Source organism: Elgaria multicarinata, chromosome 4 (assembly GCF_023053635.1).
Source record: "Elgaria multicarinata webbii isolate HBS135686 ecotype San Diego chromosome 4, rElgMul1.1.pri, whole genome shotgun sequence".
Lineage (NCBI taxonomy): Eukaryota > Metazoa > Chordata > Lepidosauria > Squamata > Anguidae > Elgaria > Elgaria multicarinata.
In genome coordinates, this window is record NC_086174.1 from 26,161,251 (window position 1) to 26,186,706 (window position 25,456).

A 25,456-nucleotide genomic window follows, 5' to 3' on the forward strand; every position below is an offset into this window, starting at 1 on the left:
TACCAGTATTCAGTATCCTATTTAAATGAATGGGAATAACCTTTCTCTATATAGTAGCATCAGCGAATGTGGCACTTTAAAGAATAACCCAAGTAAAAAGCCAGTCCCTGATCCAGGGAGCTCACCATCTACGTAAGTGGACATGGAGGGAGGGGGTTAGGGAAAGAGGTCTAAGTAAAGGTAATCCAAGATAAATGTGACAAAATGCAGATGGGGGTTGGTGTAGGTAAGCAAGGGAAATTATCCAATTTTGTGAAGTCTGGTTTTGGCCCTTGTAAATCACACTAAAGTACAAAAAAGCAATTAAAGCAAAAAGTCAACTCATTTCAGTTACCTCTTGAATGGCATGTTTGGGGATTGTTCTGGTCTGTTAATGGTTATCTGCAAAGTGAATGATAGTAACAGCTGTGAAAGGTTTATCATACATGCCAAATGTCCTTTCAAGCCACTGCTCTGGTCTCTTACATCTAGATTGTCAAGCAACTGATACATGCACAGTCATTTGCAAGTCAAATATAACAAGGTGGTTAATGTGGGGATTGCAATTCCATTTTCCTGCTGGAGAAAAGCTCTCTGAGATAAAGAGGCTCTTCATCAGCAGGCATCCAGCTGTAGTTCATATTTTTGTGTAGATCTGCAATTTGCTGTGTATTCTCAGACTTTGATCCAATTCTGTGTTTGCGTTGTGTTGCCATAATGTCCATGATTTTATAGCAAACTAGAATATAGTTAACCTTATAACTTGTATTCTGTAATCAACTGTGAACAGGCCTGGCTTCTTTTCATTACTTGATGATAGTGGAAGAAGCTTTAACGTGACTTCTGTTCATAGGCATTAGAACCATCACAGTATGTTAAAGATGTATTAAGATGTATAGCCTTTCTTTAAAAAAAAAAAGCATATGGAAATGCTTGCTTAGTTTTAAAAGTTTGACACTATTCCTCACCCACCCCAGCCCAATTAAAATAAAACCATGGAGTTCTAACTGAATGTGAACATTAACATATTTAAGCAAGGAATGAGATGTCCACCAAAGCATACAAACCATTCCAGTAACAAAGGTTTAGATCGGACAAGTTGCGGCCCCTTTCTAAAATACCTGCATTTTCTTTTGCACAGCGCATAAGCTTTTAAGAAGCAGTACATAGCTAAATGTGATTTCACAGCAAATGCTGGAATACAAAATGTCATGTGGACTTTTCTAGTTCATGCCTTTTGCTTAATGCTCCTTCTAGAATCTGCAGAAAGCCCTTGAAGTGAAAGCCAAATACGAACCGGACATGGTCGTTGGTAGCTATGTGACCTTAATACATTTGTGCTGTCGACATGATAATGCAGAGGAGGCAATGAACCTGAAAGAAGAACTGTAAGTACACCGGCACTGAAAGATGTCACAGAGATTTATGCTGATACACAGACCTTATTGAATTAAGTAGGTTGAGTATTAAACCCCCCTCATACATTTTTAATTAGCTTTTCCCCCGATAAAAATATTTTCCAGAAATTCAAGATCGGTTGTAACAAGTTGTCATGATTACATAATCACTTTTGAACACACATATTTGTTAGAGGTGCTCTGTGTTGTATTTTAATAAATCAGTTTCTGATAGGGTCTTAGCAGCCACCTTGGCATTCAGTTGCAGTTTCTGAGGTGAGTAATATATCTGCAATACAGTGGGTTACAGTGCTAGTAAGTGACATTACATTTTAATACCTGTCTGCAAGCATTACCTTTTAAAGTCTCTGTTTTCAGAGATAATATCTTGGTTGTGAAAATTAGCTCCCAGCTAAAACCTGTAATGCCTGGTTTGTCAAGCAGCAAAGTACTTTACATTGCCTCGTTGTTGTTGTTTTTCTATTTCCTCTCTCTAGTTTTATTTCTTTGATTTTAATGTTAAATAATTTTTAAGGGTTGTAAATTTGGAGATCTGGTCTTTTGGCATTATGTTGGCCTAGCCAACGTACTATTAAGTGGCATTTAGCAAACAGTAGTAAACAATAGGATTGTGTGTCATGCCCACCCACATCACTATATTAAATTTCCCTACATGCATGCATATGCATAGATTCAGCATTATGTATGAATCCTGCTAGCCTAGGTTAAAATGAACTCTGGAACATTCCTAGAAGGGCCTTTTTAAAATGCTGTTTTAATTAGATTCTGTAAACCCTGGTTATGATGTACCTCTACTCTTGGCCATTGATACCTCGATTTTAGTATCAAGGTTCCAACAAATAATTTCCAGTATTGTCAAGTAGCATCCATAAGATGTTTCTTAGAATGCTATACATGATTGAGCAAATATTTGCAAGTTTTTCATTGTAAGGGATCATCCATTCAACTTGCTCATAGAATATTTTGTGTAGAGCAATTGCCTACAGGTGAATTGCCTAGATCCAGTGTTTCCCCATGTATTCACCTGAAAGAATCACCCCAGAACCTCTCTCACCCGCAAAGAGGGCTAAAGGATTCAATGCATCTGGACCCATTTGCAGCTCCTGTAGGTGTGTTGTTCTGCTTAACTTAGCATTGTGTTTATTACAAGAAGAGCTCTGTTCTCACAGAAACAACCCTTCATTACTGTTATCAGAATAATGCTTTTTTTTAATGAGGTAATGAATTTAAGACACAGAGTAGTTTAAAAGGCAACTTAAGCAAAGTACAAAGTGATTTCAGTAAATAATTTTCTTCAGAAAAACCTTGTGAATTGAGAAGGTTGCATTCTGTTTAAAAAGGTGGGCAGGGTGGGGGGAGCATTAGAAAATGTCAGCCGTGGGATAGATAGCAAGGACAATTGACATTGTGCTGTTCGTCTGGATGCAACCCAGTGTTGGTAAACATGTCTACTCAGAAATAGTTCATTGCTTCCTTCCAGATATGGGGGTATAGCAATATAGCCTAAGTTAATTGCTCTCAGTTCCAATTGAAATTAATGGGTCTTAAGTCATTTATTTATTTATTTATCTCATTTGTATACCGCCCCATAGCTGAAGCTCCCTGGGCGATTCACATAAGATAAAAACACTTAAAAACAATATACAAAAATTAAAACCCACAAAAACATGCAAAATGCACATACATTTAAAACCACTGTAATACCTTTACAAATGATGAGCCAAAAAACAGACCCAGGCTCATTACATATTGCTAAATGCCTAGGAGAAGAGAAAAGTCTTGACCTGGCGCCGAAAAGATGACAATGTTGGCGCCAGGCAAGCTTTGTCAGGGAGATTGTTCCACAGTTGGGGGGCCACCACAGAGAAGGCCCTATCTCTTGTTGCCACCCTCTGAACTTCCCTCGGAGTAGGCACCCAGAGGAGAACCTTAGATCTTGAACACATGACTGATGTGTTCCATTTGTTTCAATGAGACCTATGTTCAAATCACTTCGTTTTGATCCAACCCATTGTCAAGGTTTGTTGAAGTAAATTGTCAGATTTATGTCATTTTTTAAAAATCTACTTTTTACCTACTTTCTTTTACCTACTCTTACCTCTTCCAAATAGCTGCAAAGTATTTTACTTCTGGTTTCCACTGGTATCCTGCTCCCATTGCAGTTTTCCACCTCACACCCCAGCTCTTCCACTCAAGCAGCTGTGGATCCAACCCAATGTCTTCAAGTAGAAACTCTTTCATTCTTCTCAGTGATAATATAGAAAAAATAATAATTTGCATTCCTATCCACAGTTATGTGGGAGTAAGCCCCATTGCACACATTGTGACTTACTTGTGAGTAAACATGTATAAGAGTGAGATTTGAGATTATTATATGCCAGCATGAACAACAACAAAAGAGTTATTGGAGTTTTTATATATATATGTGTATATATTCTAGCTGCCGTATGGATTCATCTTTTGTTCTTGATACAAGCAAGTACTTCGCCTTGTTGAAAGTTTTGGGGAAATATGGTAGAGTGGAAGGTAAGCGCTCTTGCTTTCAGTGTATACGTCTGCTATATAATAAAAGTATCTTGCCACCAGAATAAAAATGTGAGTTGATATTAATGGTATATCATGTCCTGCAAAGTGCTTGAACATTTTGCATACAAATTTGCATGTGAATTCAACCAGAGATACTTGGACAGTGTAGGCCATTAGTTTTAATGGATTGGCAAGCTTGTCATTTACATTTGCACAGCTCAGTGCTTTTTGCATTTCTGCAGCTAGTTTTTATTAGCATTGCTGTTTGGATTGAGTTTGAAGATCATGACTTATGGCACAAATTGCGTATGTGCCTAGACTAATGGCTTTGTTTTTGCTTAAGAAGGTCTGAAGTCTGAGCATAAAGCTTATAAACATAACCTCCTTGTAAAGGGTCTAAGCACTCCAAAAAAAAAAAGCACCCTGTAACTTTTTAATAAATATCTTGTAATATTAAAATATTTAATTTCTCTATTATATGTTATTAAAATGGCAATTTAAAATCAACAGCTGAACCACATATTTGTATTAATCAGCTAATTTTATACACCATATTTGGTAATGGCCAAGTCGCATTTAATACCTTTTGCTTTGAACGATGTGGATTTCATAATAGAAGAAGTTTGTAAAATGTAGGATACTGGCATCATTAATTGGAAGAAAGCAGTTTGACACTGACTAGGCTATTATAATAGGGCATTCTATTAAACAGAAGATGTGTACCTAATTCATTTAATTGAAAGTGTATGATCTAAATCTGGATTGTTTGTTAGAGTGAACTTTCTCTCCAAAAGATGATAAAATGAGATCATGGTTACCTATGCAATGAAAAGGTAGTATTGTGTTGATTTTTCTGAAGCACACAGCATGCTGCAGCGGGCAGTTTCAAAAGATGAGCCTGCTTTTATGTAAAGTGGTCAAAACATTTTGCCTGAGCAATAATTAAGAACATTACAAAAAAAATGCTCTTACTCCATATACCAAAATGTTTGTTTCTGCCTCCCTAATGAAGCTTAATGAACCTAATGTTTTAACATGCACTCTCTTAGAAAGCTTTCATTGGCTCTCCTTGGCTAATTAGTATCGACACAGCAAACAGGCCCTATCGGTATCAGACCATTAGTCTGGCTGTATATACAGTGTAAACACATCTTTATTATCTGGCCTCGTGACAAGCCATCTGCTGAAGAAACAATGGTGTGATTTAGCAGATGTTAGCACTGAACGATAAAAGCATCCATTTAGTAGGATCTTGTTGCTATAGGGCAGACTCTACAGGGTTATGTGGTGCAGAGTGGGCACACAGTTCCTATCTGTAATTTGTAGTCAAAGTTGCCGCAAAATGATAAAACCATGCTATTGTGGATTCATAATTGTAGTCTCGTTTAGAAATGCAAGTAGTAATTAACTTGCAATTGGCATTATACACCAGAATTTACATTCCTGCTGGTTTTTGAAATGCTGTTTTAATAGCAGTTTGTTTTCTCTGTACATAAAATTACCTAAGGGTCTTTTGTGGTGGTTCATTGTAGATGCTATTAACGTTTTAAAGGAGATGAAAGAGAAGAATGTCCCTATGAGAGATGGAAGTGCCACATCCTTTTTCCACATCCTTAATGGTGCAGCCTTCCGAGGTGAAGTTGAAGTGGTGAATCGGCTGCATGAATCCATTGTGGCCCTGGGTTTATCAGAGCCTACTGGAAACCTCTGTTCTCCCCTCATTACAGTTCACTTGGAAAAGTAAGTGGCTGAGATCTGCACTTAACCAAAGAAATCTATGTGCTCCAGTTTTCATGTTTTATGCTCCCAATTAAAACAGTTGCACTGATCCAGCGAAAGTGCACGCTTATACTCTTGATGGAGATGTAATAGGCTGTGTGTTTTTGAATATGGGTTCAGCCAGCCGCCTGCCTGGCACTTGGAGGGACCCTCTGTTATGAGAAAGGGCCATAGCTCAGTGGTAGAGCCCCTAGTTTGCATGCAGAAGGTCCCTTCTCTAGTTTATTATTTATTTATTTATTTCATTTCATTTCTATACCGCCCAATAGCCGAAGCTCTCTGGGCGGTTCACAAAAATTGGGCTGGAAAAGCTCCTGCCTGAATCCCTAGAGAGCTGCTGTCAGTCAGTATTGTTAATATTGGATGAGATGGATTGATGGGTCTGAGTTGGTAGAAGGCAGCTTCCTGTGTTCCTATGTTACAGAGAGAGTGGTCAATAACACCATCCATATTGAAGAACATGGTTCCTATCGTACACTCCTTCCTCAACGCAGACCATATTTTGGAGCACATCCCCTGTGAACTGCATGTCCTATAGCATTCCTTTCTTTACTGAATTTTGAACCAGATTGTTTTACTAAAAGAAACAAATGTGCTTATATCTTGTGATGTGTGTTTTACCAATGTGTGTAAAACCAATTCATTTTCTTCTGGAACAAGTCCAGTAAAATTGGAACATGGTTCCAGAATTGAGCTTTAATTGGCGGAGCCTGTTGGTCACCTTCCTACAATCTGCTTGGTGTATGGCAGTGACACAATCAGTTCACACCGATGCTTAGGTGCCCTTAGGCAGGCTGCAGCCTATAGACCATGGATGGAAACCTCTCTGCCCATTGCTGGTCTTCCCATGGAACCATCCAGGAGATACTGGCAGTGCAGAGGGCCTATGTCAGTATAGACCTTAGGGGGCCTAGAGATCCTGAATGCTTCTCTGCATACAGAGTGCTTTCAGGGTCATGGAGCATCATGGGAACTGTAATCCTTCTTCCCATGGCCTTCACAGCACAATCCTGTGCATGTCCATTTAGACCCCATTGAACTCAGTAGTAAACATGTATAGGATTGCAGGCTTATTTTATTGTATTTATTTAAAGTACTTTTTCCCACTCTTTAGCCAAATGGCTCTCACGATATCAGTAGAAAGACAGTGCCTACCCTCAGTCATACTTTCTAAAGTTATGACAAACAGGGAAAAAGGGATGGGGAGGGAGGAGGAAAATAACAAGATCAAGCACCAGTTCTTAGGGTCCAGGGGATGTCTTAAAATCAGATGGACCACAAAGTCACCCCAGAAATCTGCCATGGGCCAAACCTGGCCAGACACGAAAATCTGCAACCAAATTGCACTTTTGGCTGCAAGTTGGCTGCATTCCTAGTTAGGACTGATCTGTTGATGTGTGTAAAATGTACATCCCACTGTGATTATGCAGTTTCCGCCAAAAATTATTGTGCCATCTAGCTTTAGTTCAACAACTAATAGTTTAAGTTGCATCTTGAATCTCATCGGTTGGCTTCAGATGCTCTCACAACCAAATATTTCTCTCCAGTATACAGTCAGAGTCATCCAAAAAACAAAGGTGCCTCAGTGGCATGAGAGAGAGCTGTGCTGTAGCAGCTCCCATGTCACAAATGGGATCAAAAATGTAATGGTCTGTAAAGAAAGTATAACTAATGGGTGGGATCTAGAATTCTGGACGCAGAGTTCTTCTTTGTGGTCTCTGTGCATCACACATGTGGGTCCTGTGCCTGCACAGAATTTCTGTGCAGGGAACTTCTACAGATGAGGAGCATTTTGGCAGGAACCCCATGTCCTAATGGGTTCCCACCTATCCCCTCAGTTCTCTTTCAACTGCCTAGCTTGGTTGCCTCTCTGGGAATTTCACTCTGATAGAGTCTTGTTAGCTAATTGCTGAGGTGTTTTTATCGTTTTTCTTTCTCATAGTCTTTCTGAAAAAAGAAGTTAAAATTAATTAGTAGTAGAATTAGGGTTCTTCTTTTGATTTTCTTGGATGGGATTCAGAATTCTGTAAGCAGTGTTCTGCCCATGGACTGTTCCCACTAACACAAGGGGAAAGGCAATTTTCACTTATTTCTTCTTTCAGCCCCTTGCATCCCCCAAATAGTTACTCTGGAGGGTTGAGTTGTTGTGGAAGGCTACAAGAGGAGAAAAGGAACAGGCCAGCAAAAGAGCAGGCCAGCCCAGATGGACAATAGATGCAGCGCAAACCTGAGTTAAATTGATACATTCCCATCCCATCTGGGCAACTGAATCAAGCACCCACCCAGCCCTATCCTTGTGTTTCGTGCCTTTTGAGATTGTGAGCCTGAAGGCAGGGACTACATGATTGTTGAGTCTTGTAAGCTGCTCTGGGAGTCTTTAGACTGATGAGTGGGATATAAATGCTTTGAAGAAATATGTAAGTGGAAGGGGAATTAAATCTGCAACAATCATCATCTCCTTTCTGTTTGCCAAGGCCTCTGCCGGATTCCAGCTCTTTCTGCCAACAGAAGGACTCAGAGAATGATGGGTCAAATTGCCGTGTTTATGGGAGCAACAAGGTGGTTGGTTGTGGATGAATGTGTTGAATTGGACTCAATGGCCTTATAGGCCCCTTCCAACTCTACTATTCTATGATTCTATGATTGAAAACCAGTTTCACTCTAAAAGAGCTGTATAAAATGAATTAAGTTTCTATTACTATTAGTGTTCAAAGAAAGTGAAAATATTCAGCATATATCCATAATATAGTTCCATAAAGAAAATTAACTTCTTGCGCTCACTTACGTTAAAAAAAAATTAAAAGCCATACGGTGTATTCCATTACTTATGTTTTAGTGAAAGTCCAAAGTCATTTATTAGGGAAATATTTTTGATAGAATGTCATAAAATGTTCTTCAAGGATTAGATTTCTCCTCCCAGCGTCCCTTTTGAAATAACAAATGCTTCAATTCTGCTGTAATTTTCATGTGTTTGTACCACTATTTTAAAAGCTGTGTAAACTTTTAATCTGTCACAAACTGTGTCTCTAATAGTTTTTGCTTCAAAGTTAATTTATTTAATTTATTTATTACATTTATATCCCGCCTTTTTACCATGGGTCACCTCCATGTGATGTATTTTGAATGGAGTGCTAGACTAGTTCAACAGACTTGGGTCTGGTTTGCATGTAATACTATCCCATGGTTTATTTAACCCATGGTTTGTTGCCCTAACCAGGATTTTTCTGGCAGGCAGTCAAACAAACAGTGAAACAAACTATGGTTTGTTTTCAGCATTTCTGGGATGGTTGTTGTCCTTGTCTTTCACCCACTCCCTATCTGTGGCCGTAGCTAGACCTAAGGTTTATCCCGGGATCATCCTGGGTTCATCCCTGCCTGAGCGCTGGATGCCCTGTGTGGCACTTAGATGAACAGGTTTGACCCCAGGACAATCCTGGGATAAACCTTAGGTCTAGCTACAGCCTGTATTTCACATGCCTTTGCGGCACTGTGGTTCTGGCACGTATAGCAGCTATTGTTTTTACCACTCTTGCCTGCCCCCTCTGAAGCCTGGCAAAACAACCCCTGAACAACACACAGTTCATGAACAACGCATACTTCAAACTACCCAATACTACAGCCAATTAGTTTGTAGATTTGATCCCTTGAAGTCAATAGAACAAAATTAAAAACTTAGCCACAAATATTTGCCCTATTTGAATGTGGTTTGAGCAGAGAGTAAATGATAGATAGCCCTTTACTAGCACTGTTTCCCTAGCGATAATATATTGAAATGTCCAGATTTTTTCCAAAGTCTTTCTGGCCAGTCTAAAAATGTGGTAATTAGAATAACAATCTGTGTTCAAGTCTGGTAGAGAAGAGTAGGGGTACTTCTTATTGTGGGAAAATAAAATAATGCATTGAAAGAGGATTTTATTTTAAATACCCTCAAGATATTGTAGATTCATACACAATTTAAGGTCCAGTTACGGAGATTATTTTGATATTAGAAAGACCACAAATTAACTTCTACCCATCATTTTTTGGTGGTGAATATTTCTTCATATGCCCCAATGTCGTAAGGATATCAGATTTACCACATTCTGGAGTACAATCTCAGATCTTGCCACAAGGGGGCATAAGTGGATGGCTGCCATTTATTCTTATGGGAAAAAGTGAAGACACTGTACATGGATGAAGTTGCAGTGTGTGTGGGGGGGAAACTTTCCATTACTCCTCCCACTTGATTGGCCCAACATCTACCAAAAGAGTCTCCATAGAAGAGAACATAGCTGTGTATTGTGACACACACACACACACACATAGTTGGTTCCTGCAGTATACTGCCTCTCCCAACACCTCCATTCTGTCTATCAACAAAGGACATATGTGCTATTTTCGGTTTTTCGAAATAGAATCCTGGAAAGGACTATGTCCCAGATGCTCAATAGTTCCCACTGCTCCATGGGACAGACAAAAGATACTGTTATTTATCACATAGTTGAAATGGAGCAAATTGAAATACTTTTCAATCCTATGGGACCACCTGATTTTTTCTGAACTCGGCAATTATCCTTAGAAGCCCTTCTCAGAGTTCCCAGATGGCCTGGATTTAGGCATGTGGTATCCAAAGAGATAGCCTTGCTGGTAGTGACACCCTGTACCTCCGAGGTAGGGCAGCTCCTGTGGAGCCAAATCTGATGATTTTGGAGCCAGATGAAGATCTTTTTATTTCAATTTATTTCCCTCTTCTCCAGCCACAATTCTTCAGGATGTATCACTGTGGTTTGGTTTTGTTCTGTTTTGTTTAATTATATTGACCGGCCCCCGGCCCCCTTTCCTCCAAATTGCTCAAGGCAATGTACCTGGATTACCCACCCCTTTAATCCACACAACTAAACTATACTGTGAGGTAGGCTAGGCTGAGAGGTCATCCAGAGAGCAGAGTTACTGCCTGACTGGGGATTTGAAGCTAACATCTGACACCCAAACCACTATTTTATTACTTAGAATCATAGAATAGTAGAGTTGGAAGGGGCCTATAAGGCCATTGAGTCCAACCCTCTGCTCAATGCTGTCCTTCATCCAAATGAATTCCAGGGTAGTACACAAAAGGCATTTTTAATACCAAATAAACAATTATTTGTTATTTATTAATTTACTAATTACATTTTTATACTGCCCATCAGCCGAAGCTCTCTGGGCAGTGCACAATAACTTTAAAACATTAAAGTTTCAAAGTCAATGTAAAACTAGCTGCGTTAAAAATCAGGATAAGCCTGCGTAAAAGGGTATGTCTTTAGGAGACGTTTAAAAGATATTATGATTTCTGCCTCCCGAACCTCACAATTATACAGTTGTGCTGTGCTCCAGCTGTTTTGGTTACGTTTGTGGGACCCACCGTCAGCGCAGCAGGAACTAGCACTCCCAACCCCAACCCCAGAAACTAGTGGAAACACTTGTTTCCTGAACGGGGCAGGTCAGCAGAGCTCTTTTCTTCAAGCTATGCTAACCTGCCACATTCCAGAAACAAGTGTTTAAACTCTTTTCCAGTTGCTGCAGGATCCGTTAGATTCCCATTGCACTAGTGGTGGGTACCATTACAGCAGAGGCAACATTCTTCATAAAAAAGAATAGTGAAACATTCTTCATATAAACTTTGTACAGTCTTCATAGCAATAATATAAACAATGAACTGAGAGGCAATGAAGGTATATAAAACTATAAAGTAGACAGAGGCAATATGACCATTTTAAAATGCCTGGGCAAATAAAACTGTCTTAACTGGGCGCCAGAAAGATTGTAACGTCAGTGCCAATTGAACCTCTGTGGAGATTCCATAGACTGTTCCAAAGTTGGAGTGCCACCACATTAAAAGGCCCTCTCTTTTGTAAATACGCAACAAACCACTGTTACCGAAGGTATTCATATAAGGGCTTCTATTGAAGGTTTTAGTGCACGAACGGACTATACCACACTGGCTTGTTGTTCTGTTATTATATTGTATTTGATAGTTTCGATTATTTTTGTGAACAACCTTGTGCTATGGAGAGCACTCCAGGGTGTCCAGAATATATAGTCTGTCACTCTCTCGCCCTCCCACCCCTGCTTGTCATCAAGACAGACATTCTGCTAGTCTTTCAATAAATTACTCTTTTAGAATTACTCTAAAGTAATAAGACTAGAAATAGTTCTAGTTCTTTAACATCAGCAACTTTTTTAAACATTTAAAGCAGGCTTCCACATTGCTGCTAAAAGCAAACCTTTTATTTTGGGTTTGAGGCTGTATTGTTTCAAAATTAGGAATCTAAATATTTATACAGCAACTCCTCAAGGTAATTAGGCTTCAAAAAGTATTGGATGGTAGACTTAATCATTACAGACTCTGTGTGTGTGTGTGTGTGTGTGTGTGTGCGCGCGCGCAAAATATCAATTATTGTTTACCTTTTGTACAATACTATGCAATTGTCTTTATTTTGAACCTTTCTTCTTATTGCTGGTAAATAGAGTAGATTCTATAAAATGTGGAAAGTATTATTACGGGCACGTTTTTCTTAGATTTAGTTGCCTCCATCTGAAGAAACCTATTGAAGCATACCTACAGATTCTTTATTTGAGACAAAACAGCTGTGCCAAATATTCCCATTTCTTTTTTCAAGTGCCAAAAAAAGTGCTTTCAGAGGTGAATAGAAATACTGCTTGAAAAACTGTTGTATAAGAATATTCACCTCCTCCCCCTTCTCACATTTCTGCTGATTTTTTTTATTTAGTACTTCTTTAGTCAACGGTGGGTTAATAATCAAGTCAATAGTTGTTTATCTAGAGCAGTGGTTCCCAAACTTTTTCAGGTAACCGCCCCATTCGTTCCGAACTCATGCCCAGTACCCCCTACCCTACACTATAAAAATCATTATTCAGAATAGCGGTTTTCAATGACCCACTAAGGAAGATAATAACAAAATTCAAAACAGTAACAATTAATTGAATTCTGTCATTCACTTACATTTTTTTAGTTTATTCAATTAAACATAATTGATGAACTTGATCCAGTGATATCATCTTTTCAAAGTCTGATAGTCATTTAGCAAGTATATTAGATATCACATTTAGTAACTAGGGTAGATTTGATTTGATTTATTGCATTTATATACCGCCCCATAGCCGAAGCTCTCTGGGCGGTAGAGTACCTCACTATTCTGTAAATTCCTAATGTGATGGATGGGCTTGATGAAGTGATACCAGTTTCCCAATGTCTGGTTTAAAGTCACTTAACATGAGTCTTAAATCACCACATTTAATAATCTGTTTTGCAGCCGGCGTGGCGGGGCACACCAAGCAGAGTATGCCTCTTAATTAGCGTTTTGGTGCTTTTGAAACATTTAAATTCACCGTTAAAAGGACTCTTCTTAAGTGGTATTAATACATGTGTGGATTCTTCCACTATATGGCTTGGGATCAAACTACCTTCTCCTATAAAAATGTCCCTAGGTTTTAAGACCTTCTGTAGAGGCGCTTCTCAGAAAAGACCACCTCGAGCACCCCCTTGCCTCTTAGCGCCCCCTGCCACCCTCTTGGCTCTTAATGCCCCCATGCAATCCCATTGCCCCCAAGGGGGCGATACCACCCACTTTGGGAACCACTGATCTAGAGAGTACTCCCCACATGACATGATAATAATCAACCGTGGTGTGGATTAGGATCAGCATTGAGTTGACTCAGTCATCCCGTGTCCTCTCCCCCACCATAGTCCTCTAGTATCCCATCAGCCATTGCTGCCAAAAATCTATCCTTCCAGCTAGACTAGAACAGCAGCCAGTGCTTTCATTTGCAACTCTGCAGCTGATGAAATAACCAACAGCGCCCTTCACACGACACAATAACACAAGGTGGTTCAAATAGCCAACTCTGCACAGTGTTGGTTATTTGCATTGGTTATTTTGGCCAAATAACTAACAGTTGATTTAAAAACTCCCTCCACAAAACACGATAACCCATGGTGTGTTAAATAACCAACCATTGACTTTTTAAACCACTGTTGGTTATCATGTTGTCCAAACCCAATCATTGTAAATGAGATCACATCATGATGCTAAATAGCTAATCGTTTGACAACATGAATGTAATTATGAGAGCAAGTGAAACCATTAAAAAGAGAAGAGGACAATGTAAATACATAGATAAACATTTTTATGGGCATTGCATTTTTTAAATGTATGCAGAAATCTACATACACACACCCACACCCTGCCAGCTTTTTGTATCTTTATTTCAAATGTCCACATTATTTCTGGATTGTTTTCCTCCTCTTCAGAACTCTTTTTTTAAAGAGTGAAGCAAGGAAGGTTTGTCTCTCTTACTCCATTATTGCAATTAGGAATTTTGCATCATCAGTGCCAAAGGACAAAAGTGGTTCATTTGCCCTAGGGGAACAGGACAGTGATAAGATGATTTTTCGTCAAGGATCATTGGGTCGTAATTAAGTTACATTCATTGCTATTGCTTTTTGAAGGATGATTGGTAAATGACAGGCTTCATGTGTTTAGTACGGACAGTGTTCACTAGTGTTTTTTTTCTGCCTCTGTCAGAAAATCCTGTTGAGCCTGATAATGTAAATGTGGCATTTTATTCTGAACAAAAGAGCAGGGAAATGAGCTATCTTGTCTAATCATTCAGTTGTTTAACACCGACTTCCAGTTTAGACTCAATTGGCTGGAAAGCACTTGACATGTGAAGTTAGTGCTGTTCGGAACGCATGTTTGAGTAAATTTTAAAGTAAGTGACAGCTAAATTGTACCTAGGGAAATTACAAAGCCTTCAACACAGTTAATTTTTTGGGGAGGATTAGTTGTAATTGCAACACCAGTCTCCTTGAAGATTCCTCGTTATAGCTGATGAACAGGGGGAAAAAACATTTAGCTCTTTCGAGAGCCCCGTTCTCTTAACAGAATAATTTTTTAAGCTGATTGTACCTTACTGAATTGATTTCCCTCCACACTAACATCTGCTTCAGATTTCCAGAGGGATTTGTTTTTTGAGGCATTCTCTTTTTTCCCAGTCTCCCTTTTTTTGCTTCAACTCCTCCTCCCCCCCTTTTTTTTATTTCTTCCTCTCTAGTGATTTCAGGTTTGAGAGCTTTTCAATCAGTAAACCCCTTAGGTAAATTGCCACTTCACTAACACTTTATGCAGAACACTGAAGCACTTCATTCCAATTAAAATCAATATTTAGAGTCTTATTTTACTTTTATATATATATATATCAAGCAGGCTCCTTGGTTTGGAAAAGTTGTTTATAACACTTAAAAAGGGTAAGGTTGAGAGAGTGGTACCCTTTAAGCAAGTGGATTTATTGTCATTTAAAACTGTATTGGAGGGAAAAGAAAAGAACAAGGCAGTCAGTTGCAATTCAGGGCCAGAAGCTACAGATAAGATCTCACTCTGTTAGCTGAAAACTCAACTGGTTTTATGAATAATGACATTGATTCCTTAGCTTGTACCTTATTGTGTCCCCAAACAAACAACGCTTTATTTAGGCTGCAATCCTATGCACACTTACCTGGGAGTAAGCCCCATAGAACATTGTGGGTCTGACTTCCGAGTATTCATTCTTTGGGCTCTTAGACTAAATCGCGATTAGAGAAGTCCAAATTAGGGAGATTTAAGACTGTTGTGATATTATGTGAGCATTGAGATTAATACACATGCCTGAGGTTCTAGCCCATACGCAAGTTAGAATAGAATACAACTCTTTAAAAAATTATATCACTGAATAACAACATATGCTGAATAAACTATATATTAAGAACAGTTGTAAAAATGTGCCCAAAGTCACGGGGGAGAAGTACAAGTAAATGGAACTGTAATAAGGTAGAACTATTCTATTGCCTAGAACATTCTATTGCTGTGGGTTTTACATTGAGCATTTTGATGTGCCTTTTTGAACAACTTGATTTGGCATAATTGAAGTAGCTTGTATTTATCCTTGTTAAATGTACACTGGACCAGTCAGTTTCATTTTTTTGAATTTATTAGCACCTTAGTCTAGTTCTGTTTCCTTTCAGGTAAATTTAATAATATTTCTTATCAAGGAGAACATTAAAAATAAGTTTCATATCGGACACATCTTAACATAGCTCCCTTCATTTGAAAAAGATCGGAACCAGTGGAAAGTTTTCCTCTGCAATCCCTGTGGGAAGGGATCCCCTATAGCTCACACATTTGATGGATTGCTCCCATAGATTCCCTTCAAGACCTAAAGATCCTGTGTACTAATTTATATGTAATAGCTGCCTTCTTAAAGATAGGTTGCAAAAGACATCTCTTGTGTGACAGCTATTTTAAGGCTGCTCCATATAACAAAATGTTATTATGAGCAGCTTCTGTGGTTGTTCCAATTATTTTCACCAAGTAGTCAAAAACATTAATATACAATAAAACTTGCACAGGGAGCCAGTTCACATGAACCACTTTCCATATCTGCTTGCACATTTTTAAACTTTGCATGTGTTCAGTTGAGCTCAAAGCACTTTATAGAGTCATCCATTTTCACCGGAGACTTAAGTATTTTTTCCCCAAGTTTGCAATTCTAGCAGGTAATCAAACTTTGTTTTTCTTGATGTGAACCACCCAAAGAGCTTGTGAGCCGCCCAGGGAGCTTCGGCTATTGGGCAGTATAAAAATGCAATCAATCAATCAATAACTTGCTCGGATGTTGTGCTCTTGTGAGAGATTCTAGTTTGGCGTAACACCTTGGTATCAGAAAAACTCTTCTTGGTTCTTTAAATTTCCAGTATGGGAAAAGCGGGGGCGGGGGGTGGCACTATTTGTGGTAAAGCAAGGTACGTGGAATAGGAGGTTATTCTGGCAACCTTGGAACAAAATTATCAAAGGTGTGGTTTTTTTAGGTAGCAAATACAAAGTAGATCTTTGTGTATATGCATGCGCACACACATCAGTGTGTACGATATACCCCAATTACATATTTAATTGGTGGATGGTGTGTTGTTACAAACTGTATATATTTGATTTTTGCATTAACTGACTAGACATCTTGGCTTGGTTTCACACTTCCAACAGAGGCGCTTCTGCTTGCGCACAGTGTGGCTGCCAGTTTCTACCCCAACTCCCGCACCCATTGCTGAATCCCCTCCTGCTGCATCGCATTCTTTTGGAGGGTCCCTTACCAAGAACAGCTTTTGAGAAAGTCAAAGGATGGGAAGGCAATGAGCAGAAAAGCTTAAGAGTATGCATGATAATTTGGATCTAAGCCCATGAATTTCTCTACTTTAAATTTGATTTGCTTCTTAAAATTAGATTGTGTAATAGTATTTTTAGAGAACAAGCCTATTGTAATACCTTGAAAACAAACTTCAAAAGCCACAGTAGTTTTCTAGTGGTCCCATACCACTAGGTTAAGAGGTGATTTTATGAATGGTGAAACATTTACATATGCTCAGACATTCAATCATGGCTACTTGTATGTTATTTTTTTTACCCATTTGTCTTTCATGGACTTCTTATTTTACACACACACACACACACACACACAGGCTAAATATCTTCAGAAATATGTATCTACAGCCTGTACACTATTAATGTGTCTGTTTGATTGGCATTCCAATTATTCATTCATTTATTGATAGCTTTGACCTAAACAGTCAATTTAGTGCTGTGGAAATGCAGCTGAGACAATACAGTTGGTTCTTTTCAGAGTCACTGACAGAAGCTAAACATAAACAGAGAGAACTTAAATGTATATATATTTGATTGCACCCTAGGTGGAATTATTGAGAGTTGTTCGCAAGCTTGTTTCTATGGATGTTAACTGAACTTGCATCCAGAGCAGGAGAAAACACTGATTATATACAGCTTTATACCCATCTGTGGTAGCTACCATAGTATTTCTTTTGTATGACAGTAATCTAGCCTGCATCATCCACTTGCAGTTTTGAAATTAACCTGTAATTTAGTCTTCACCCCAAATGACAATAATTCAAATGACTCTGTGGGGTGCCAGAAGATGCACTGTAAATAGGACTCAGTAAAGGGGGTAAGGTAGAGATCCACCAGGCTAGGCTCGCTTTTACAATTTTATACGGATTGCAGTAATTTTTTCCATTTCTTTTATATTTATATTTGATTTCATAATAAATTTCTAAAATTCGAATACCTTTTATTGAATGGCAGTTCAAGACAAGGCTATACATAAATACAGTGGAGTTCTTTTCGAAAAATGCACACAGTTGCATTGTTTATGGAGAAGCATAACAAAATATTCTTCATGGTAAAATACGACGTTGAAGACTAAATTCAAAATTTTCAATCACAAAGTCATCTAATGTATCAATTGTTACGGGCTATTTTTCTGAGTATGTTATATTTTGTCTCTTACACTTCTATTAATTTTCACTATCTTTCCAACTTGCCATAAAAATATGCAGACAAGACGTTTATGAAGAGCTTTCTTTACTTAGCATATGCATAAGTGGTTATTCTATTGGGGGAACAGCCACATACGCAGCTTCTGCAGTTCCCACATTGTCAGTTTAGACCTAAGTTCATATTTGTCACTAAGCTGAGTACTCAAAATGAGCTTCCATATAATAAATTAGGGTTTGGGGGAAATTGCTTAAAGGATTTTGCTTAAGAATTTATATGATTGAGTTTGTCCAATATAAAAACCCCAGAATGGGTGTCTTTTGAGAAGCTGACAGAAATATTATGAAAGGAATTGGATGTGTTAGATGTCAACAATACATTTTGAGCTGAACTCTGAAGCTATAAATTGAGTGTATGATATTCAAACGGCTGTTTCTAAGGTTTGGTGTATACATTGTTTTTTTCCCTTCCGCCTTAAAATTTCGTTGTGCATTTTCTTTTAAGGAATGACTTACCAGCAGCTCTGGACGCTGTCGTTGACTGTTTTAAGAAGTTTGACAAACTCCCTAGATTTCATGATCTCTTGTGCATATTAATAGAGAAAGGAAACACCGAACTATTGCAGAAAGGTTGGTTGCTATTATCATGCATTGGGATGTGTTTTCTTTTCTTTTTTTCTTTTCTCTTCATGATTGTTATGAAAGTGGAGCCATCCTTAGTGTGCGAAGTTTGGCAGGTTGTAACTGAGGGTCAAACAAGAAATGTTTGTCATCCCATATTCAAATGATGTCTTATAATGATGATGATGATTAAAAATATTCTGGTATTTGATGGTGAAATACCAACAAGATCTCATGGACTTCACAGAAGTTCTTGGGATAAGCAAGGGGTGGTGGTATATCACATGGTCCTTCACTAGATGAGGAGTGAAGAGTGGAATTGTGATGTAATTATATTATTTCTAATAGATCTGCAGCCATTAGTTATTAATGTTATAGCCATGACCCTGTTTCTTCTGACCATACGGAGAGTTAAGCCTCCCATAGTTCATAAATTTCCTATATATCTTCGTTAGAAAAAGAAAAAATTCTCTTTTCCACATGGTCCAGGTATTGCACAATAATATGCTAGTAACACTAAACACTAGAAAGTGCATTGCAGATTACTGTAAAGGGAACTGTAAATAGCATTTTAACAACTAGCAATAAGTGGTCACATACTTTTCCCTATAACATGGCTGTTCACTAATGTGGCATGCATTTTTGTACTTTAAACAGGTAAACTAATGAGCTTATTTTTTTAAAAAAAAAATCCTCTAGCTATGGACTTTGTGAGCCAAGAGAGAGGTGAAATGACGATGCTGTATGATCTCTTCTTTGCCTTCCTGAGTACCGGCAAATTCAAAGAAGCCAAGAAGATCATTGAGGTGGGACTGTAACTACAGTATTCTAATCTTGCAGCTATTTAGAGTTTTAATTAGAATATATTTAAAGTTTTTAACCTTTAATTAGTCTTGTTCTGATTAATGTTAATAGAATCCAATCCTAATAATGAAAGGGGGTGGGGAGTGAAGGGGAGACCCGGCCAGCGTTTTTTCATTGTGTATAATTACAGTTACAAGCAAGACAGCCTGGCTGTATATTGAAATTGTTTCCTTACTTTGTCAATTTCACTATTAAATATCTAAATGATATTTGCATATTAAATCTCGCATTGTGGAACAATTAAATTAAACCCGCATTCCTGGGTGTAAAGTTGCTAATCCTCTTTCCCAACAAATTCTTTGTTCTTTAAAGCACTGGAATTTAATTTGCTGCAGAGCGCGCTCAGATTTATTTGTACTGCTTGTCTACAAGTTAATCAGGCAAACAAGTGCTGTCTGCTACTGTTTGGCATTTAATTTAGCATTTTTTCTCCCACTATGGTAAGCAGCTTATAGAAAGTGGTAGGTGACAAACTTGGTCTATTTAGGATTAGTATATTTTATCTAGCTTGATTGAAATTTTGCTTACTGAAATTGATAAGTCAAAAGGGCAGCCTTCGAGCCTTCCTAGATTGTGATTATGTTCCTCTAACACAGTTGCATTTCTCCCTGACCCCTAACTCAGTATTAGTTGACCAGTTTTACATTACTGGGAAGAAAAGAGAGAAGTTAATCTTTTGAAAAGGTGAAATATTTTCAAATATAAAAAAAGAAAACAAGGGCTAGTTTTTAGTTAGTTATGAAGTGATTCATTAACAATTGCTTAAATAAGGAAATACTGAAAAGTATTACAATGTTGCCTGAATTACTATTTCAGCGTTAAGCAAAAATACACTGGCTGACGGGTCACGTTTTAGTTTTGAATCACCAGTGGGTTTATCAAAGAGGTTAAATGTGGAGGCGGGGAAGAGACCAGTTTAAGCTGTGAGAGACCTTTTCTCTTGCCTTGCACAAAACAGTTCAAAAACAATGCTATGCCACCCCCTGCAGCATGCCCACCTATTTATTTATTTATTTATTTATTTATTACATTTTTATACCGCCCAATAGCCGAAGCTCTCTGGGCGGTTCACAAAAATTAAAATCATCATAAAACAACCAACAAGTTAAAAATACAAATACAAAATACAATATAAAAAGCACAACCAGGATAAAACCACGCAGCAAAATTGATATAAGGTTAAAATACAGAGTTAAAACAGTATAATTTAAATTTAAGTTAAAATTAAGTGTTAAAATACTGAGTGAATAAAAAGGTCTTCAGCTGGCGACGAAAGGAGTACAGTGTAGGCGCCAGGCGGACCTCTCTGGGGAGCTCATTCCACAACCGGGGTGCCACAGCGGAGAAAGCCCTCCTCCTAGTAGCCACCTGCCTCACTTCCTTTGGCAGGGGCTCACGGAGAAGGGCCCCTGTAGATGATCTTAAGGTCCGGGTAGGTACATATGGGAGGAGGCGTTCCTTCAAATAACCTGGCCCCAAACCGTTTAGGGCTTTAAATGTCAATACCAGCACTTTGAATCGGGCCCGGACCTGGACTGGCAGCCAATGAAGTTGTAAAAGGACTGGCGTAATGTGATCTCGCCAGCCAGTCCCTGTTAGTAAACGGGCTGCCCTGTTTTGTACCAGCTGAAGCTTCCGGACCGTTTTCAAAGGCAGCCCCACGTATAACGCATTGCAGTAATCCAAACGAGAGGTTATCAGAGCATGGATAACTGTAGCTAGGCTATCACTGTCCAGATAAGGGCGCAGTTGGTATATCAGCCTAAGCTGATAAAAGGTGCTCTTTGCCACTGAGTTCACCTGTGCCTCAAGTGACAGTTCTGGATCGAAGAGCACCCCCAAACTACGGACCCGATCCTTTAGAGAGAGTGCAACCCCGTCCAGGACAGGGCAAACATCACCTCGCCGGACAAATGAACCACCCGCTAACAGTACCTCCGTCTTGTCTGGATTGAGTCTCAGTTTGTTAGCCCTCATCCAGTCCATTACCGTGCCCAGGCACTGGTTCAGAACAGCCACTGCCTCACCTGGGTTTGATGAAAAGGAAAGGTAGAGCTGGGTGTCATCCGCATATTGATGACACCTCAGTCCACATCTCCGGATAACCTCCCCCAGCGGCTTCATGTATATGTTAAACAGCATAGGGGATAAAATAGAGCCCTGCGGAACCCCATGGCTTAGGAGCCACGGCACAGAGCAATAATCCCCCAGCACCACCTTCTGGAATCGGCCATCCAAGTAGGAGCGGAACCACTGCAACGCAGTACCTCCAACTCCCAGCTCAGACAACCTATCCAGAAGGATACCATGGTCGATGGTATCGAAGGCCGCTGAGAGGTCCAGGAGAACCAACAGGGTCGCACTCCCCCTGTCTCTCTCCCGACAGAGGTCATCCCACAGGGCGACCAAGGCAGTTTCTGTTCCAAAACCAGGCCTGAAACCCGATTGAAATGGATCTAGATAATCCATTTCATTCAAGAGTGCCTGGAGTTGTCCTGCAACCACCCGCTCAAGCACCTTGCCCAGGAAAGGGATATTAGCCACCGGCCTGTAGTTGTTAACCTCCTCCAGGTCCAGATTAGGCTTCTTCAGGAGTGGTCTAATTACCGCCTCTTTTAAAGAGGCCGGCACCACTCCCTCTCTCAAGGAGGCATTTACAACCTCCTGGACCCAGCCGGCGATCCCCTCCTTATTTGATGTAATGAGCCACGAGGGGCAAGGGTCAAGCACACAGGTGGTCGACCGGACTTGGCCAAGCACCTTGTCCACATCCTCGGGCCTCAATAACTGAAACTCATCCAATAAAACTGAGCCGGACGGCGCTCTGAACGCCTCTACTAGTGGTGCTGCATTAAGTGTGGTGTCCAATTCATGACGAATCTGAGCGACTTTATCTTCAAAGTGCCGTGCAAACTCGTCACAGCGTGCTACCGAGGGTTCAACTATCTCACGCCCTGGCCCAGAGTGTAACAGGCCACGAACCACTCGGAAAAGCTCCGCCGGACGACACCGAGAAGACCCAATGCTGGTGGAAAAGAACTGCCTCTTTGCCACCCTCACCGCCACAGAGTAGGCTCGATAGTGAGCTCTAGCCCGTGTTCGATCAGACCCAGCACGAGTTTTCCTCCACCTGCGTTCTAGCCGTCTCCCCTCTTGCTTCATCACCCTCAGCTCAGATGTATACCAAGGAGCTGACCGGGCTCTGCTCAGAGGGAGAGGACGCTTGGGCGCGATCGTGTCAACCGCCCGAGTCATCTCTGCATTCCACAGAGCGACCTGGGCTTCGACAGGAGCACCGGCCATATCAGCAGGAAAATCCCCCAGAGCCCTCTGGAATCCATCGGAGTCCATTAGCCTCCGGGGGCGGACCATTTTAATAGGCCCCCCACCCTTGCAGAGGGAAAAGGCCGCCGAGAGTCTAAACCTCAGTAGGAAGTGATCCGACCATGACAAGGGGGTAGATGTTAGTTCCCCCACTTCCAGATCACCATCCTCCTGTCCAGTCGAGAAAACCAGATCAAGTGTGTGTCCCTTTGCATGTGTTGGGCCGATGACATGTTGAGACAGCCCCATGGTTGTCATGGCAGCCATGAAGTCCTGAGCCGCTCCGGATACAGCAGCCTCGGCATGGAAGTTGAGATCCCCCAGAACCACCATCCTGGGGGTCCTCAACACCAGGTCCGAGACAACCTCCGTCAGCTCAGGCAGGGAGACTGTTGGGCAGCGGGGTGGACGGTACACCAGCAGAATCCCTAATCTGTCTCGAGTACCCAACACACAGTACAAACACTCCAGACCAGCACTCGACTGAACAGGAAGCCTAGAGAGGGAGATTGTATTCCTATAGACCACGGCAACCCCCCCTCCCCGGCCCTCGAGTCTGTGCTGGTGCTGCACCGAGTACCCAGGAGGGCAGAGCTGGGTGAGAGCAACCCCCACCCAGTTCACCCACCCACCTACTCCGGGATCTAGTCAACGTCCCACATATTTACATTGGGGCCTATAGAAGAAGAGGTTTGCCCTGCAGTATGTTTAGATCCTCACCATTGAAACTTTTGACAATCTTTCAGTCGTTTACTAATCTAGTAAACAAATTGTCAGCTTTCTTTCATTTCTTTTTTTACTAAATAACCACCTGCTTAACTTTTTGTTTCACCTAACAATTAGCGAGTATGGTGTCAGCAGATGGTAACTGTCTTTAAAAAATTAATTCCAGAAACTTTCCCTCTTGTCTGCTTTCTCTCCTGGTATACCAACATCTGGCATTCTTACTTGTCCTTTTTCTGTTCATTGGATTAGGATTTCTTAGGCTTGCTTAACCTCGACAGATTCTTATTTGAGCTTTTTAACCTGGATTATGCAGTTTCATTCACTTTTCAGCTCTTTAATTTCACTTCTTCCATGCAGCATTTATTTATTTAAAAATATGTATAGGCCGCCATTTAGGGTCAAACCCTCTCAAGGCTCTTTATACCATATAAATTCGCAATATAAAATCAATGCAAGTATAAAACCAATAAACACTATGGGCAGTATCCAGTTCGCCACCAGCAGTAATGTAAATTGCATTGTGCTAATGTAAGCAAACTTTAGCTCAATGGCAGTAGCGAAGTCCATTGCGCCAGCAAAAAGTATTGGTACTGTGCTAGAGGTTGCTTATGCTACTACAACATAATTTACATGAGTGCTGATGTTGAATTGGATACTGCTCAATAATAATAGAATTGAATGAAAACCAAGAACAATAATATTTCGTGATCAGAGATAAAAAGGGAATTCCACTGTGCGCTGCTCCCCCCTCAAATAGGAGCGGGAGCAGTGCGCAGGGGGATGATCCTGAACAAACCAAAGTGAAGCATTGGATTTGCACCCTCCCATTCCTCCTCCCACTCAGCCAAGAGGAGGACACTGGCAACGTTTAGTTTCATTTTTAAATAATCCCATCTTAACATTATGTGCAGACAGGTCTGTAGTGGTAGTTCCTTGCAAACCATCGTTTTGCAAAGTCAGAGACAGCTCTACCAATACACACTTCCTCTCCCTTTCTTCCCTCCCCAGTTTTAAGCATGGTTTGAAGGGGGTGGTTACAACCATGGTTATTTTGTCTTAACCATGGTTTGAATCTGAGAGCACAACATGAATATGGTTAATGCCAGACCTTTTGGGTTGGCTCCAAAAAAGATCAAGCAGACCTTTCATGGTTCCTCCACCCCCAACAAAAGCTACTCTTGAGAATCAACAGGTTTTTGGGAACAGTGTGAGATGGGTCACAGGGGGCTGCAGAGGGACGAAGGAAATGGAATAATTCGGCAGTGCTATTTTACAGCAGTGAAAGTGCTTTTCCGCTCACGCGAGACATCTCTTGATTCAAGCCTTCAGCTTTCTGTTAGCTAGACTGATGTTGCCCATATCTGAATAAATAGATCCTCTGATACTTGGAAGGCTGGCCATATATGAAATATATTGAAATTGTTCTAGTGTTTATGTTTGAAAAAAATGGAATTGCACCGTTAAATACATTTTATTGGGTTCTGAATCTTGTTAATAGTTGAACAGTATCACAGCAGCTTTCCTTTGCTAAATATATAAGTGAATGTTGTATTTGCTATTCCTTAGGTTGTCAGGCAGTAATGCTTCAAGGGAAGTATAACATTCCATTAGTCTGAATACATGTTGATTAGTTTAAAAAGCTGATGGTAGAAATGCTGATTGGAGTTCAAGATATTTTTTTCTTCTACTTTAATTAGAGCTAGATGTTCCTTTCAATAGGAAAATGTTTAAAGTGACCTGTAAAGTCAGAAGTACTATATGAATCTTTTTAGAATATCTGACAACTCATTCCAGAAGCTAGTTCACATGAAATGTGAATTGCCACCTGATTAAAGTAGTTTGTTAAAGTCTCTTCCTCCCTATG

General features: G+C 40.0%; 1 protein-coding gene across 1 annotated transcript in view; it reads left to right on the forward strand.

The window, feature by feature from the left end:
• The window catches only part of LRPPRC (leucine rich pentatricopeptide repeat containing), a 140,099-nt gene that overhangs the window by 65,908 nt on the left and 48,735 nt on the right, over nt 1-25,456 (forward strand). Inside the window, exons 21-25 of the mRNA XM_063123988.1 lie at nt 1,237-1,367; nt 3,838-3,923; nt 5,456-5,663; nt 18,563-18,687; nt 19,378-19,484. Coding sequence (XP_062980058.1) covers nt 1,237-1,367; nt 3,838-3,923; nt 5,456-5,663; nt 18,563-18,687; nt 19,378-19,484 — 657 coding nt within the window. The remainder of the gene's footprint in view (nt 1-1,236; nt 1,368-3,837; nt 3,924-5,455; nt 5,664-18,562; nt 18,688-19,377; nt 19,485-25,456) is intronic.